The following is a 17,741-nucleotide window of genomic DNA, read 5'->3' as shown; positions in this document are numbered from 1 at the left end:
CTTCCTTCAGGGGGCGTGTCCTCCCCCGGAAATGGGGATAATCCCCACCCCCTGGCGGGGCGAAGCTGCCTGCGAAGTTCGACATGAATGTCCTAGCGAGGGTTGCCGCCGGGCGCTTGGCAGCTGCTCGAGCGGGTAAGCGTTCTATTAGCCGCAGTCCCAGTTGCCGGGGAAATCGCCCCGGGCACCTTCCTGGGATGGGGTGGCGGCTCCGGGGCGCTCTGGGCTGCAGGCAGCTGGAGCCCAGCTTCACGAGGTGGCTTTGTGGTCGTGGGCCAGGCGCGTGCCTGCGGCTCCCTATGAGCGTGCTGCCCGGGTCCACGTTCCTGGCTCTGGCCAAGGTGAAGGGTTAACGAAGCCGCATTGAAATCACTCAGGCTGCTGGGCCCATGTCAATACTAAGGTTTCTAATGAGTCCTGTTTAATGTGTTTTTTGCAGTCATTCCTTGTCTTTGGAGAGGGCAGTATTTCAGCTCCGGGAAAGAGCCGGCAGAAGACAACTCAGTGACTCCTATGCTTAGGCATCTTATATACAAAATCAAGTCCACTGGTCCCATCACTGTGGCCGAGTACATGAGGGAGGTCTTGACCAACCCCGCCAAGGTATGGGTTGAGGAGATTAGGACCAGACCAGTCCTAGAAGAGCTGTGGGTTGTGAGCCAGAAGGGTGTGCGCAGAGAGGAACCCAGGGGTCCTTAACCCCGGCGGGTGCCTTCCTGGCAAAGAGTCATTCTTGGACAGAGTAATGCATGTCAGTTGGTCAGGGCTGGGTCAAGTCAGCGACAGTGGCTTTAAAGAGGAGAGGATAAATTCTAAAGATGCTCAGGAGACAGCATAATGATGATTGGATTTATAAGATGAGAGAGGGATGACTTTTCTGCCTGGGTTGATGGTAGATATTGGAGTCATTTCTCACAAAAAAAGGGAGCTTAGGAGGAGTGGGAGCAGCAGCCATTTTAGGAGGGAGAGGAAGGACAGAGCAAAGTCCCATGTATGAATTTGAAGTATATACGGGGCTCAGGTGGAAATGTCTAGTAGGCATCAGGAAATATGGATATAGTGCCTGGAAAGCTGTGTTGGGATGGCATCAGCAGGCATTGGAAGCATATTGTGTGTTTTCTTCTTGAGAATGGAAGGTCCCTGGGCCTTTATGTTCTAGCATTAAGCACTGTCACAGCTTTTTTTTTTGGTCTTTTTTAGTGTCACACCTGTGGCATGTGGAGGTTCCCAGGCTAAGGGTCAAATTGGAGCTGTAGCCGCTGGCCTACCCACAGCCACAGCAACAACAGATCTGAGTCATGTCTGCAATCTACACCACAGGTCACAGTGACACTGGATCCTTAGCCCAATGAGCGAGGCCAGGGATTGAACCTGCATCCTCATGGATACTAGTCAGAGTCATTTCTCTTGAGCTATGACGGGAACTCTGGTCACAGCTTTCTGACCTTCATTTCCTTATCTGCGCTACAGAGTCACTTGGTCAAAGCCTGGGGTCCTTTATATTTCAGAATGGTTCACTTTTTGGTGGGTTGAAATAAAGAGATCTGCAGAATTCTGGAGTTTCTTTGGCCTTTTGCTGTTGAATATAGTGGAGTGACCCAGGGTCCAGAGGTTTAGTAAAGGCAAGATTCCTTTAAATGCCTGTGCATAGTGCTACAGTGTACCAGAAGTTCATATTTAGAGCAAACATCTCTGGGTTACAGAGGAGGCCCCTCATCATTTATTCATTTATTCATTTACTGTGGTGGCATGTGTGCCAGACACTGTCTCAGGCACTGGGAATACTTCAGTGAACAGTGGGGCATGGCAGTTAGTTCTAGTGAGAAAATGAACTGTAAACAAGGACAAGAATAATTAAAACAGGTTGATAGGATTGTAAGTAATTTGTGCAGTGGGAATAGGGGTTGTAGAAGTTTCTTAGGTGGGTGGTTCGAGAAGGCCAGTACATTTCAGCTGAGGCATGAAGGATGGGGATGGGCCAGTTTGGCAAAAGACTGGAAGAAGTGAGTTCCCAGCAGAGGAGCCAGAAACAAAGTTTTTAAGCTGAATAATGCCTTGGTGCATTCTGAGAAGAGAAGGGCACCAATGTGGCTGGAGGGCCGTGCCTGGGGGTGGCTAAGGAGGGTTAATGGTGAGGAAAGTGGTATGAGTTTGGAGTGGATCAAGTTCTTGCAGCGCTTTCATGAATTTTAGATTTTTGTGTTAGTGCAATGGGAAACCTTCAGAAGGTGTGTCATGTGTATTGCACTGGCGATGACATCAGTGTGGAGAGAGTGAGTGACCAGTTGGCTCTGAGTCTAGAGCTCATGGGACAGATTTAGTATGCGTGTGTAAATTTGGTCATTATCAGTCTATAGATGATGTTAAAATCAAAGGAGGGAGGGAACACCTAAAGAAGATTTTTCAGAATTAAGCCTTGCGGTAACTCTAATTAATTAATTTATTGCTTTTTAGGGCCACACCTGTGGCATATGGAGGTTCCCAGGCTAGGGGTCGAATCAGAACTGTAGCCACTGACCTGCGCCAGAGCCACAGCAATGCCAGATCTGAGTCGCATCTGTGACCTACACCAAGGTTCACGGCAATGCTGGATCCTTAACCCACTGAGCCAGGCCAGGGACTGAACCCGCAACCTCGTGGTTCCTAGTTGGATTCATTTCTGCTGAGCCACGACAGAAACTCCAAGATATTTAGAGTAGGCTCTTAACCTAGGGGTCCTTGAATAGAAATTAGAGGGTTTGTGAACTTGGATGTGAAAAAAAATTTACAACTTTATTTTCATTAACTTCTAACCGAAGTTTAATATTTCTCTAATTATGAACATAGCCAGCAACCAGTAGCATCAGCAATACTTGTGATTTTGTCATCAGTAGAAAATCGCCAATACTGTCATATTGCAACAGTGATCAGATGTCTTAAAATACTGTGGCACTTCTCTGTACTTCATAACTCATTGTTTTGAAACTAAAAGCTCAGGAGTTCCCATCTTGGCGCAGTGCTTAACGAATCCAACTAGGAACCATGAGGATGCGGGTTCGATCTCTGGCCTTGCTCACTGGGTTAATGATCCGGCGTTGCTGTGAGCTGTGGTGTAGATCGCAGACACGGCTCGGATCCCACATTGCTGTGGCTCTGGCGTAGGCTGGCAGCTACAGCTCTGATTAGACCCCTAGCCTCGGAACCTCCCATATGCCACGGGAGTGGCCCAAGAAATGGCAAAAAGACAAAAAAAAAAAAAAAAGAAACTAAAAGCTCATTACTTATTAGAACTTCAGCTCAATTTTGTTCTGTAATACACTTATAAAGGTGTGTATATATTACTACATGTCAAATTTTAAAATAGTTGGTAAGTATTTTCAATTGATTTCATTTTTAGTCTTGTTTCAAGTCCTGTGCATTTAAAAACATTCTGTGAAGGGTCGGTAAGCTTCATTAGACTGCCAGAGTGGTTCATCACACACACACTCACACACACACAAACACACACACATATCTGAAGTGCTTAGCAATGAAGGGAAAGAGAAAGGCTAGAAGAAAGAAGCTGTATGGAGTGAAAAACACTTTTTTAAAAGATGGAAGTGGCTTAATTATATTCTCAATGCTGCAGGGGGTGGGGGGGGGAAGAGTTGAAGCTGTGAGAGAAAGGAGATGGTAAAAAAAAGATCCTGGCCCATGAAGGTTATGTGAGGAATGGTGATTGAGCCAGAGCACAGGGTTAAGTTTGGATAAGAGCAGAAGGTGTAGGCATTTCATTCTTACAGTCTTGAAGAAAAAATGGAAAGAGCTAGAGGCCAGAGGGGGTCAGAAACCTGAGGAACGCTATATAATAACATTCTTTAACTTCTGTGTAGGCAGGACCTAAGGTCACCTGCTGAGAATACCCTGGTAGAAGAAGGGGCTTGAGGGACGTAGAGAATTTTTCAACAATTCTTGAGTGTTTCTTGAAGGTTAGACACTATGATAAAACTTGGGATATGAAGGCAAAAAAGATACAGTCCTTCCCCAAATAATTAATCTTTCTGGTGAAGAACTTAGATGTGTAAATAAATAAAGCTGAGAAAAGGAGGCTCTGGATTTACTTTGAGGTTGGAGTGTTGGAAGAGGAGGTCAGGGTTGGCATTTGAGCAGATTTTGTCTTACTGAATATAGGATAGCCAGGGAGAGATGGAAAAGGAGAAGGGAGAGCATTTGCAGTGGTGTGGATAGATGGACAGGCGGGGCAAAAAAACCAGAAACAAGACAAAAACCCAATTTATGAGGTATAACATTCATATAGAAAAATGTATATGAAGTTACTTACCACTATGGTGCAGTAGGATCAGTGGTGTGTATGATTAACTGGGATGTAAGTTAAATACCTGGCCCAGCACAGTGGGTTAAGGATCTGGCATTGCTGCAGCTGCAGCATAGGTCACAACTGTGGCTCAGATTTGATCCCTGGCCCAGGAACTCCATAGGCTATGGGGCAGCCAAAAAAAGAGGAAAAAAAGGAAGAAAGAAAGAAAATTAGAAAGAAATGCCTAGATTACACATATACACAGCTTGATAAATTTTCACACAGTGAACACTCCCATGTAACCAGCACCCAGTTGAAGCCCGTCACCAGCAGGCAGGGCTAATTTGCAACAAAGTGAGAATTTGGGAGAGGAGGATAGAGTGGAAGACAGGGTCTTCCTGTGCTGGGCTGTGGGAGCAAGAGGTGGGAGTGGGTGTGGAATGTAGAGATGGACATTGTATGACTTCTACCTCTATAGTCAAGGAGTAATTGTTTTTCTATCAGTTCAGCAAAATGACTGTTACTTTGTAAAATTTAGGTAAAGACTGTTTATTTTGCTAACTTAGAATTTTCTTACGATCTACTTGTTCATCTCATTGTATGCATTACATAAGGTTTTGGAGGGGTGTTTTAAAAAGCTCATTTGAAAATTAATTTGTTTTCTCCATTTTTTTCTTTTCGCACAGGGATATTACGTGACTCGTGACATGCTAGGAGAAAAAGGAGATTTCATTACTTCACCTGAAATAAGTCAGATCTTTGGGGAGGTAATATCCCATGAAAACTGTGAAGAAAACTAATTATCACAAACATTTGAAAGCAGATCAAGTAGTATTATTCAACAGTGGTGCTTTATAGCTTTGTTTTTGTGATTCATTGAAAGTTTTAACTTTTTAGTGTTTTATATACTGAAGGAATAGAAGGCAGTACAGGTATGTAGAGGATATTTGAATAGTTTATACTTTACTATAGAAAATGGAAATGGGAGTTCCCATCGTGGCTCAGCAGAAATGAATCCGACTAGCATCCATGCAGATGCAGGTTCAATCCCTGGCTGTGAGCTGTGGTGTAGGTCGCAGATGCAGCTTGGATCCAGCATTGCTATGGCTGTTGTGTAGGCTGGCAGCTGCAGCTCCGATTCGAACCCTAGCTTGGGAACCTCCATATGCTGTGGGTTCAGCCCTAAAAAGACAAAAAAGAAAATGGAAATGCAGGGATAATGAGGGACAGAAGGAAGGAGAAGGAAAAGAGGTGGAAGGGTAGTTCCCTTGTGGCTCAGTAGTAACAAACCTGACTAGCATCCTTGAGCATGCAGGTATGATCCCTGGCCTCACTCAGCGGGTTAAGGCTCTGGCACTGCTGTGAGCTGCAGTGTAGGTTGCAGATGTAGCTGGGATCCATTTTTGATGTGGCTGTGGTGTAGGCTGGCAGCTACAGCTGTGTTTTGACCCCTAGCCTGGGAACCTCTGTATGTCATGGGTGTGGCCCTAAAAAGAAAAGAAAAAACAGAGCCGGAAGGAAAGAGGTGGTTGGAAGAGAGGAGAACCAGATGAAAAATGAGAATGGATGGATGAAAAGACAACAAACAAGGTGAAGAAGAAGGTTGTGAGTTCCCAAGAGGGAAGAGAGACAAGACAAAATCACTGAGGAATTAGTGGGATCAAGATGTGCTTTAAAACCCCTTCCCCTGATTTAGTCATGTTTATGGTAGATGTCTCCCTTCAAGGTAGGTTGAACTCTTTTTAGGAATTCTAGTTCATTTATTTCTGTATAAGAACCTTCCATCAATTTATGGAGTTCCTATTATGGTTTAGCGGTAACAAACCCAAGTAGTATCCTTGAGGATGCTGGTTTGATCCCTGGCCAAACTCAGTGGGTTAAAGGATCTGGTGTTGCTGTGGCTGTGGCATAGGCCGGCAGCTGCAGCCCCTGGGAAACTCCGTATGCTGAGGGTGTGGACCTAAAAAGAAAAAAAACTAAATAATAATAATAATAATAATAATAATTCTAAAAGCCATTTAATTGTTGAAATCACATGAATATGAAAAATGGCATAATCATTTCATATGTCTGCTCTTTTTTAAATATTTCATTAGTGATAGTTTGTGTCTTGGGACCTTTTGTGGAAGAGGCTGCCTTTTAACCACTTGTTTTTTTTTTTCTCTTATAAAAGCTTCCTAAGTGGTGTCTGTGGAACTGTAGCCCCATTGAAGTTTCTGTGTGTGTATATATACATGAACATGTTAAATAACAGACTTATGTTTATTTGTAAACATTTTGCCTTCTGGTGTAAAGTGTATTTACATGGAGTTTTGTACTGTTGTAGACCTCTATGCTGTATAGTGCTCTAATGTATTTTTTTCCTTGTCACAGCTCCTAGGGATATGGTTCATCAGTGAATGGATAGCCACTGGGAAAAATGCAGCTTTCCAACTGGTGGAACTGGGCCCAGGCAGGGGAACCCTCTCAGGAGATATTTTGAGGGTAGGTAATAAAAGAATGTCTTAAAATCTCATGTACATGAATCTTGTTGCTTTTGACTGAGTTTGAAAACTTTGTTGACTCCTTGACTTACAGTCCTACCTCCTTAATCTCATATTTCTTAGCTAAAATGTCAGAATTATGTAATGAATTGTTACTTACTGTTTTCTGTCTTAAACAATGGAGGTAAGGGGAGAAGATAAAAGCTAAAAGTTTAGGAGTTCCCATTGAGGTGCAGCAGAAACAAATCTGACTAGTATCCATGAGGACTCAGGTTTGATCCCTGGCCTCGCTCAGTGGGTTAAGGATCCAGCCTTGCAGTGAGATGTGTAGGTTGTAGACGTGACTCGGATCCCACATAGCTATGGCTGTGGCGGACACGGGCATGTGAGTTCTGATTAGACAGACCTGTAGTCTGGGAACGTCCATATGCTGCAGGTACAGCCCTAAAAAGACCGAAAAAAAAAAAAAAAAAACTAAAACTTTAAAACATTTAGAAGACGTTATGGGAAAATATATTCATCTTCTGAGTAGGGAAAGAGTTTTTTCTTTTTTATTTATTTTTTAATTTTTTTCGTCTTTTGTCTTTTCAGGGCCGCACACACATGGCATTGGAGGTTCCCAGGCCAGGGGTCAAATTGGAGCTGTAGCCTACACCATAGCCACAGCAACATGTCTGTGACCTATACCACAGTTCATGACAACACCAGATCCTTAATCTACTGATTGAGGCCAGAGATCGAACCCATGTCCTCATGGATGCTAGTGGGGTTCGCTAACCACTGAGCCATGACGGGAACTCCTAACTATTGATAAAATATTAGCATATTCCTTTTTTTTTTCTCATGTTTACAACAGCAGAAAAAAAAAAAAAGTGTGTAGCTAAGAAAAAATGGAAAATGGGAAAGAATTCCAAACTTAAACCGTCAAGTTATTAGTGCCATTCAAATCTGATTTCCTGTGGATAGTTTAATCATCTTAGGGGTAAGATTATTTCATAGATATAGCAGCTTTCTAAAATCAAGCCCAAAAGGGCCCCACTTCCTAAAGATCCAGCATTGACTTTATGGTAGCATGGGTTTGATAAGGGTCCTGCGTTGCTGAAGCTGTGGTATAGGTCACAGCTGTGGCTTGGATTTGGTCCCTGACCCAGGGAACTTAACACACGCCAAAGGTGTGACTGAAAAAGAAAAGGAAAAAAAAGCCCCACTTCCTTTAAGGAAGGAGGCAGGCCTGACCCTGAAACTCAGTAAGGGGCAATGCTAGGCTTCTTGTTTTTCTTGCTTTAATTCCCTTTTTTTTGTTGGTCATGTGCTGGGTTTGTTTAGAAAGGATGTGTTTTGTTTAACCAAATATTAAAAGTGGAAAACTCTATTAAAAAGTAAATAAAATCAAGCCTAGCTTTCTCTCTACCTATGAGCTCACGATATGGCCCCAGATGTGGTATATAATTTCCAGGTCTTACAAGTAATCTTTGCTTTTCAAAATTTACAAAAAAAAAAAAAATCAAGATTATATATATGTTTTATTTCCTTGGTCTATTTTAGACTCGCTAATCAGAATCATTGTTTTTATTGAATTCTAAAGTTTTGTTTTCATTGGTTAGTCGTATTTCTAATTTTTATCAGTAGAAAACCAAATGTGTACTATTCATTTCTTATATAGACTATGTTTAATAACTAATAGGTTATGATTCTCCTAGACTGCTGGACAGTGGCTTGTGTGAGGAAGAAATTTCTCTGAAGACAATTTCTACTTTTACTGTGACATGAGCAAATTATTGAGATAAATGGTTAGGAAACCTAAAATCTAGTCAGCATATTGTATTTTGCAATTTCTTCTTTTTATATTTAGGTGTTCAGTCAGCTTGGATCTGTGCTGAAAAACTGTGACATTTCAATACATCTGGTAGAGGTGAGCCAAAAATTAAGTGAGATTCAAGCATTAACATTGACTGAAGAGAAGGTCCCGTTAGAGCGAGAAGCTGGATCCCCAGTATACATGAAAGGTGTCACGAAGTCTGGAATTCCAATTTCCTGGTACCGAGATCTGCAAGATGTTCCAAAAGGTAATTATTTTACCTTGGTCAATGAAAGAATTTTGATTAGAGCCCCTCACGTTAGCGATAGATGACCACGACCTTGTAGAGCATTGTAGTAGGTTGAGTTAGTGCTGCTGCCAAATCCCGTACCTAGACAGAAATGATGAATTTTTTTTCTAGAGAAGAGCATTGTACTAGAAAATAAAATCATCTAACATTGAGGAACAATGAGTTTCATGTGGTATTGCAAAACTGAAATCAAAACACAGACGTCTGTTGTACTTTTTAGTTTTTCCCTATCTCTAAGAAAATACTGATGATGAAACAGCTCAAGGCAGTGGGGCTGAAGGTGGCAGTGTTAGTAGATGGGTTTACTTTAATTATCTCATCTTCTCATCATCCTTCCGTGCCTAAAGGCAAGCAAGGGGTGCTGGGAAAGTCCTTGCACTCCTCAAGAATATTATATTGATGCGCCCCAGCTCAAACCTAAAGTGGTGGTCTGACCCTGGCCTTAATTATCTCAGATGATTCTAGGAAATTCAGATCATCTTCCAGCTAACAAATTTGAGTTCTGATTTCTTTCAGGCCTAGTGATGAATAAAAGATTAAGCTGATAATTGGAATATTTTGGCTCTCTGACCCTCTGAGTAGAAAATGGGAATAGTAATAATTACTTCTATGTACGTTCTGCACAGTAGGTTTGCTGTGAAGAAGTGGATGATTCTGTGGAAGTGCTAATTATGGAAGCAGCACAAAGTCCCAAGATGAAGAGCTACATTTTTCTGTTTGTTTGTTAATGTTCTAAAGAACCACCAGTTGATTGCCTTGAAAATGCTGAAATGTTAATTTTTTCTTCAGGGTACAGCTTCTATCTTGCACATGAATTTTTTGACGTTCTTCCTGTGCATAAGTTTCAGGTACTGATGGGAAAGAAGTCACATTTATAATTGAATAACAAAGAGCTTTATGTTGTAAGAATAAATTTATGGTATTTAATTATTGTTGAAGTTAGCTGTATTTGGAAGCTTGATGAATATAAATAATTGAAAAGCAAAAGTGAAATAATAAGAATTCTTAATTCTCCTAGGATAATTATTAAGAATTCTTAACTCTCCTGAGATAAAGATGCGTAGGAGTATACGATGACAGATGGCTATAGTACAGTGAAAGATTATTTTTAGCAAATATTTTTAAATTCCAAAAATTAAAATTTTTCTTCATTCTTTCTTTGAGGAAGTATAAGATTTGGTGGTAATGCACATATACTAGTAACTTTTAAAACTAAGAGTATATATTATTTTGCAGTAATTTGTTGGCAGAAGCTTCTGATTAGTCCTATGTTTGTTTCCCATTTTGGGGGCACTTCCCATGTTACTTATTTTCCCCTCTGTTTCTTGTCTAAACAACATAAGTAGTTTGCATGTTTCAGTCATGTCATATTGTTCAAAGGAAGTGAAGTAATGCCTTTAAATAATTTTAAGTGCTAAGTGCTCTGTAAGTGTTAGTTATCTATCTTATATATGGTAAGAGGAGGAAGTATGGTAAATTATTTTGATAGAGGCAAAATAATTTTGAGAATAATCTTGCAAAAATTTGTTATGTGATATTTAGAAAACACCACAGGGATGGCGAGAAGTGCTTGTTGATATTGATCCACAAGTTTCTGATAAACTGAGATTTGTTTTGGCGCCTTGTGCCACCCCAGCAGAAGCCTTCATACAAGTAGGAATAAGAGTTTTTTTGTTTTTGTTTTTTTTCTTATTTTATTGCTAACGAAATCTTCAGTCTTGTTTTCTGAGTTGTTATTTTAGAGTACCTTATACCATGTGGGGTGCTTTTTATTAATTGTGAAAATGCATAGGATCTAGAATCAGGAGACTGGGTTTGAATCATTTCTTAGCTTTGTGACCTTAATGTAATAAGAAAATAAATGCTTACTCAGCAAGTCCCTGACTATCTCTGTTTACCTCAGTTCCCTATCAAATGGTGACAGTATTGTCTACCTGACAGGAATTTAGGTATCTATGAAAACAGTGTAGTACAGTGTATAGTAAGGTAACAATATTTATTGAGTACTTTGGGTTTTTTTTTTTCTTTTTTCTGCCTTTTGGAGCCGCCCCCACCATATGTGGAAGTTCCCAGGCTAGGGGTCAAATCAAAACTATAGCTGCTGGCCTGCATTACAGCTGCAGCAATGTGGGATCAACGCTGAGTCTGTGACCTACACCGTAGTTCAATGCAGCACCAGATCCCAGACTCACTGAAGGAGGCCAGGGATGAAACCCACATCCTCATGGTACTAGTTGGATTCATCTCCATTGTGCTACAACAGGAACTCCTTGAGTACTTTGTATATATTACTCTGTTTTCTCATTTAGTTTTCAAAACAACTCCATTCTTTTAGAGCATGTCTTTTTTTCTCATGCCTCCACCCACATCTAAATTTGATTCTAGACTCCCAGAATGGTAGATTTACTGCTGCTTTCTATTGTTTTCAAGGAAAAATTGCAAGAGCCTTCTATCTTGGGGTTGGGTTTAAAGTTCAAAAAGACCTGTACTTGTCAGGAATGTTTGGGCTTTAGATTGCCTGTTTTATTCCTTTTTTCCAGCTCAGAAAAAGATTCCTACTTTCTGGACCACAACTAAGAACTTTTACCTCAGAAGTTATCGATTTTAAAAGCAAAAGAGCTTTTAAACATAAACGTATGAATTTTTTCTTTGCAAAGCATACATTTAAATGTCAGCCTAGGTGCTTGTGAACGGTTCTATTTTTTCATATTCTGGCTACCTAATTTTACCTGAGCAACAAATGCATAAAGCTACTGAGAGCTAACTCTCTGGCTCTAAGAGTTGATCTCTCTTTTTTTTTTTTTTTTTTGGTTCTTGACTCGAACAGTATACACTTATGATGCGAGTAATGATTTTTCCTCATGTAGATGGAGCAAATGGTAATGGAATCTGTTGTCCTGAAGAGCAGTCTAGGATGGTAAGAATGTCAGGTTATACCTGAAGCAGCTGACTCCATGGTTTTTATAGTTAAAGCACAGTAATATTAGTAATATTTAATCGCATTAGGGACTGAGTGGTTTATTGCCACATTTAATCCTCACAGTAAGCCTAGTGTATGTATTGAGGAGACAGCCTGTCAAAGGGGGAAGTAATTTGTCTCTAGTAAGCAATAGAAGAGCTGAGACTCAAGGGCTGAGTTTGCCTGACTCTGTACCTGTTAGACCTCTGCCATTACAGGCAGAATCATCAGGGCAGGTTAGTACTTCACTTATGATAAGTGTTAGGAGGGAGCAAAAGTTAATGTATGTTTGCATAATGAAGAAAAAATTTTTTCCATTATCACAGGAATTAGCAAAATTTCATATCCACAAGTCAGCAAATATTACTCCTTACTGTCATTTCTCTTTTCAAGCTAATATGCACTTATTGAGGACCCTTAGTTAACAGCTGAATATCTTGGGAAATAGTGGCCTCAAGTACATTGACACTAGTTCATAAGCCGATATTACTAGATACAAGGCATACCATTAGGGTTCTATTTGACCCCAAAGAAGGCAAGTATAGTTGCTTAACAGGGCCTGTTTTGTTGTATCGGGTCTATCATTTGTTCTTCCAGAACAATTTTTTGAGTGTGTTATGTGCCAGACACTGTTGTAAGCAGACAAAAATTCTTTTCCCATGCTTTCTACCCAGTAAGACTATGAATTATGAGTAATATCATCTAAATAAAATGATAATGTACTTGGCCATTTGGAGGGTTGGGAGAGCCTATGCCTTTTTATAGAAGGCACTAAAATTACATTTTTGTAAACTTGGGTTTACAAAGCATCAGAGAACCAAAGAGTTCTGTACATTAATAAAAGGGATTGTCGGAGTTCCCGTCGTGGCGCAGTGGTTAACGAATCCGACTAGGAACCATGAGGTTGCGGGTTCGGTCCCTGCCCTTGCTCAGTGGGTTAAGGATCCGGCATTGCCGTAAGCTGTGGTGTGGGTTGCAGACACGGCTCGGATCCCACGTTGCTGTGGCTCTGGCATTGGCTGGAGGCTACAGCTCCAATTGGACCCCTAGCCTGGGAACATCCATGTGCCGCGGGAGCGGCCCAAGAAACAGCAAAAAGACAAAATAAATAAATAAATAAATAAAAATAAAAGGGATTGTCATGTGAAAAGCTGAGTGTAGACAACATACTCATATTGAGAACAAATTTATTTTTACTGTAACTGAGAAGTGCTCATTGTCAAAAAATCCTAAGGAAACAGGTCTTTTGAAAGATGTTCTATTTTGATTCTCCTCTTCCTTTACTAGTGTGATGAAACAAGGGATCACGTGGAAGTATGTCCTGATGCTGGTGTTATTATTCAAGAACTTGCCCAACGCATTTCACTAACTGGGGGTGCTGCTCTGATCGCTGATTATGGTCATGATGGAACTAAGACAGATACCTTCAGAGTAAGTATAACTCAGTCACATGATTTATCGGAAGTTAATTGGTATGATTTACTTATAGTTGTCATTTGTTAGGTTTGAAGCTCATTGAAGATTTTTATCTTTGGTTTCTACTGTGTGTAGCATTGTTGTTTTACATTATTTTGTAATTCATCTATGTTATTATAATTACCCTTCACCCTGTATCTTATTGTCTACTTCTCCTCTGAATGGGATATGAATTGTCTACATTATTCCTTAAGTTCTAGAACCTAGGTTTGCATAGATGCTAGTAAGCATTGTAATGATTCAAATGGAAAGATTTTCATAAAAGTTCTCAAAAATTTCTCCTCCTTCATTAAAAAATACTTTTGTAGATTTGATCTAGTTACTATAATCATCCAAACTTTGTCTTTTTTTTTTGGTCTTTTTAGGGCTGCACCTGCAGCATATAGAGGTTCCCAGGCTAGGGGTTAAATCGGAGCTGTAGCTGCCGGCCTACACCACAGCTACAGCAGCTTGGGATCCGAGCTGCATCTGTGACCTACACCACAGCTCATGGCAATGCTGGATCCTTAATCCACTGAACAAAGCCAGGGATCGAACCTGCATTCTCATGGATACTAGTCTTGTTAACTGCTGAGCCACAACAGGAACCCCTGTCATATTTTCAACATGCTTTTTCCTCTCCAGATGTATTCTTTTGTCTTTCTTAAATATCCTTCGTGTTCTGGAAATATGGTCAATTCTGATTAATTTACTTGAGTTGAAATACATTTAACTGGAGTTATCAAGTCATTTTCTAGATCTGTGGTTCTCAATTTTAACTTTTTTTTTTTTTTTAAAGAAAAACCTGGAGAGTTTCTTATTTATTGGCCACACCTTCAGGCCAGGGACTGAACCTGTGCCACAGCAGTGACTCAAGCTGCTGCAGTGACAATGCCAGATTCTTAACCAGTAGCTCCAGAAGGGAACTCCAGGGGTGTCTTTTCACTAGGTCTGGGTGGAGTCCAGTAACATGTTCTCAGGTGATTCTGATGCATATAGTGGATATGTTTTGTAAAATGCTGTCTAGCTTCTGATAACCTGAATTTATCTGGAGAATTATCTCTTCTACTTCATCACCATGGGTATTAATGAAAAGTTTAAAATTGTCAAAGGCAGCATCTTTAGGCACTGCAACATAGTACTTTATATGGGGTTTTCCACAAAGCATCTCATTTGAAGAAAGGGTGCTACTGCAGTAAGAGTTTATAAATCACTGATTTAGGCCATATTTTCCTTTTTAACAGTTGTTAAAATGCACGAAAATGATATTTTTTTTATCTTGATAATGATAACCAGAAGAGTACAAAAACTCATCATTTAAAAAATTATATTCAAGGGGTTTTGTGGCCACCAGCTTCATGATGTCTTAATTGCCCCGGGAACAGCAGACCTAACAGCCGATGTGGACTTCAGTTACTTGCGCAGAATGTCCCAGGGGAAGGTAGCTTCTCTGGGTCCAATAAGTCAGCAAACATTTTTAAGAAATATGGGCATTGATGTGAGGCTGAAGGTAATGGTTTATTTCACTATTATTTATAGACTTGTTTAATATATATATTTAAATACATTTTATATATATTTATATATTTCAGTAAATATTTCAAATATTAAGCTCACCTGGTCTTAATGCTCTCGTAGTTAGATCCTTGGTATTACAGTCTTTTCGGTAGTGTAAGGTTCAGTGTAACCGGATAGCCTGATAAGTTCCATGTATCTCCATGTGAGGTAGGATTAAAATCCAAATAGTGTTCATGTTTGTGAAGAAAACTTGACTGCCTGTGTGGGTATTAATTTTATAACTGTTCTGAAGACATCTTAACCCTTCAGTGTAGATCAGACCACCTGGGAATATATTTGTTAAACATACAAATCCATAGGTTGTTGGATCATAGCAATCTCTGTCTTTAAGAAACACTCCATGATTCTGAAGCAGATGATCAGAAATACTATTTTACTCACTGCTTTAATGAATAGCTAATAATCATTACTATTGTTGCATAAAAGAATCATTTCTTCCAGTTATTTTTTACTAAGAAGTTTTTTCTTTTCAGATTCTCTTAGATAAATCAGATGAGCCATCACTGAGGGAGCAGTTACTTCAGGGGTACCGTATGTTAATGAATCCTGAGAAGATGGGAGAAAGATTTAACTTTTTTGCCTTGGTACCTCATCAGAGACTTCATGGTAGACATCATCAGATGAATGCATGTCAGTCAAAACCCTCTCCATCACCTGTAGCTGGGTTTGGTGAACTCGTTTGGAGGTGATATTTCAGTTTGAATTTTTCACCCTCAAGTTGGCCTAAGAGTCTAGAATAAAGGGAACATTTTATATATCACAGGTAAAATAAGTATTCAAATATTTTCTTCACAGCCAATAAAAATAGCCAGTTTTACATACAGTACAACTAAAAATTGATTTAAGATGATATTTGATTCAGAGTTCCCACTTTGCTGCAGTGGGTTAAGAACCTGACTGCCCTGGCTTGAGTTGCTGTGGAGGCATGGGTTTGGTCCCCGCCAAGTGCAGTGGATTAACAGGATCCTGTATTGCCATGGCTGTGGTGTAGGTCACAGTTGTGGCTCATATTCAGACCCTGGCCCAGGAACTTCCCACATACCATGGGTATGGCCATAAAATTTAAAAGATAAATGAATAAATTTAAAAAGATTATGTTGATTCTTGGTACAGATGTGTTCTCAATATAATGAAAGAAATTACTGCGTTTCCTCTAACAATGCTAGTTGCTATATTTGTATTTTAAAAAGTAAACATGAATACTGATTGATTTAATAACAACTGGAAACAACTGGTCATTCACAGGGAACTAAATAGAACTATCCATATATTATTTTTAAAATGAGGTAGAGCAATATGTTCTGACATAGATCTCTAAGATTCAGTAAGTGAAAAAAGTAGGGTTCAAAATGTTTTATAGTCCTGATTCCATTTTTGTTGGAGAAAAGCTATTTTTAAAGAAATGCTTAGAAGTAATTTCACAACAATTAAAATGCTAAACACAGACTGGTTGTTTTCTTTTTTTTTTTTTTTAAGCTTTCTATTCTTTTTTTTTGTCTTTTTTTAGCTATTTCTTGGGCCGCTCCCGCGGCATATGGAGGTTCCCAGGCTAGGGGTCTAATCGGAGCTGTAGCCACCGGCCTACGCCAGAGCCACAGCAACGCGGGATCCGAGCCGCGTCTGCAACCTACACCACAGCTCACGGCAACGCCAGATCGTTAACCCACTGAGCAAGGGCAGGGACCGAACCTGAAACCTCATGGTTCCTAGTCGGATTCGTTAACCACTGTGCCACAATGGGAACTCCAGGTTGTTTTCTGTTTGTCAAACAGCAAACCTTACTTTCTAACAAGAATGTAAGGAAAAATGCCCAGTAATCACTATTTACTGAAGAGACTGTCTTTTTTCCATTTTTTATTCTTGTCTCCTTTGTTGTAGATTAGTTGACCAGAGATGCGTGAGTTCATTTCTGGGCTCTCTATTCTGTTTCATTAATCTTTTTTGGTGTTGTATCGTGCAGTTTTCATTACTGTAGCTTAGTAGTAAAGTCTGAAGGCAGAGAGCATGATACCTTTCAGCTTTGTTCTTTTTTCTCAAGATTGCTTTGGCAACTTGGGGGTCTTTTGTGGTTCCATATAAATTTTAGGATTATTTTGTTCTACTTGTGATAAAAAATATATAAATGTATTTATATAGGAATTGCATTAAATCCACGGATTGCTTTTGGGTAGTATGGACATCTTAATTTTTTCTTCCAATCCAAGAACACAGAATATAAAACCATTCCTTTGTATCATTTTCAAATTTCTTCATCAGTGTTTTACAGTTTACAGGCTATAGTTCTTTCACCTCCTTGGTTAAGTTTATTCTGAGGTTGTTTTGTTTTTTGATGTGATTTTAAATGGGATTGTTTTCTTGCTTTCTCTGATAGTTCATTATTAGTCTTAGAAAAGCAACAGATTTTTGTATATTAATCTTATATCCTGCAGCTTTACTGAATCCATTAATTCTAATAAATTTTTGGTGGAGACTAGGGTTTTCTCTCTATATATAGTGTGTCATCTGTGAACAGGGACAGCTCTGCTTCTTCCCTTCTAATTTGGATTTTAGGGGAAAAGGCTTTCAGCTTTTCACTTTTGAGTATGATGTTAGCTATGGGTTTGTCATAAATGGCCTTTATTATGCTGAGATATGTTTCTTCTATGTCACCTTTGATGAGAGTTTTTATCATGAATGACTTGAATTTTGTCAAATGCTCTTGGTGTATTGAGATGATCGTGTGATTTTTAATCTTTCCTTTTGTTAATGTAGTGTATCACATTGATTGATCTGCAAATGTTGAACTATCCTCGCATTCCTGGAGTAAATCCCACTTGATTATGGTGTGTGATCCTTTTTAAATATTGTTGGATTTGGTTCGCTAACGTGAGAGTTTTTGCATA

The 17,741-nt window shown here is 39.7% G+C and overlaps 1 protein-coding gene across 2 annotated transcripts; it reads left to right on the top strand.

The window, feature by feature from the left end:
* Positions 1–25: 25 nt before the first annotated feature.
* NDUFAF7 (NADH:ubiquinone oxidoreductase complex assembly factor 7) lies at positions 26–16,305 on the top strand. 2 transcript variants are annotated; one of them, XM_047782277.1, is made up of 10 exons: positions 26–135; positions 440–603; positions 4,963–5,043; positions 6,650–6,760; positions 8,612–8,825; positions 9,657–9,715; positions 10,410–10,520; positions 13,114–13,257; positions 14,618–14,791; positions 15,333–16,305. In XM_047782277.1, exons 1-10 carry the CDS (start codon positions 84–86, stop codon positions 15,546–15,548), a joined length of 1,326 nt encoding a protein of 441 aa, XP_047638233.1. In that variant the 5' UTR covers positions 26–83; the 3' UTR covers positions 15,549–16,305. The 2 variants fall into 2 exon arrangements, with proteins under 2 accessions (XP_047638233.1, XP_047638234.1); XM_047782278.1 differs by lacking the exon at positions 10,410–10,520.
* Positions 16,306–17,741: the final 1,436 nt, after the last annotated feature.

Source organism: Phacochoerus africanus, chromosome 5, assembly GCF_016906955.1.
Source record: "Phacochoerus africanus isolate WHEZ1 chromosome 5, ROS_Pafr_v1, whole genome shotgun sequence".
NCBI lineage: Eukaryota > Metazoa > Chordata > Mammalia > Artiodactyla > Suidae > Phacochoerus > Phacochoerus africanus.
This window is presented reverse-complemented; position numbering and strand designations above follow the sequence as displayed.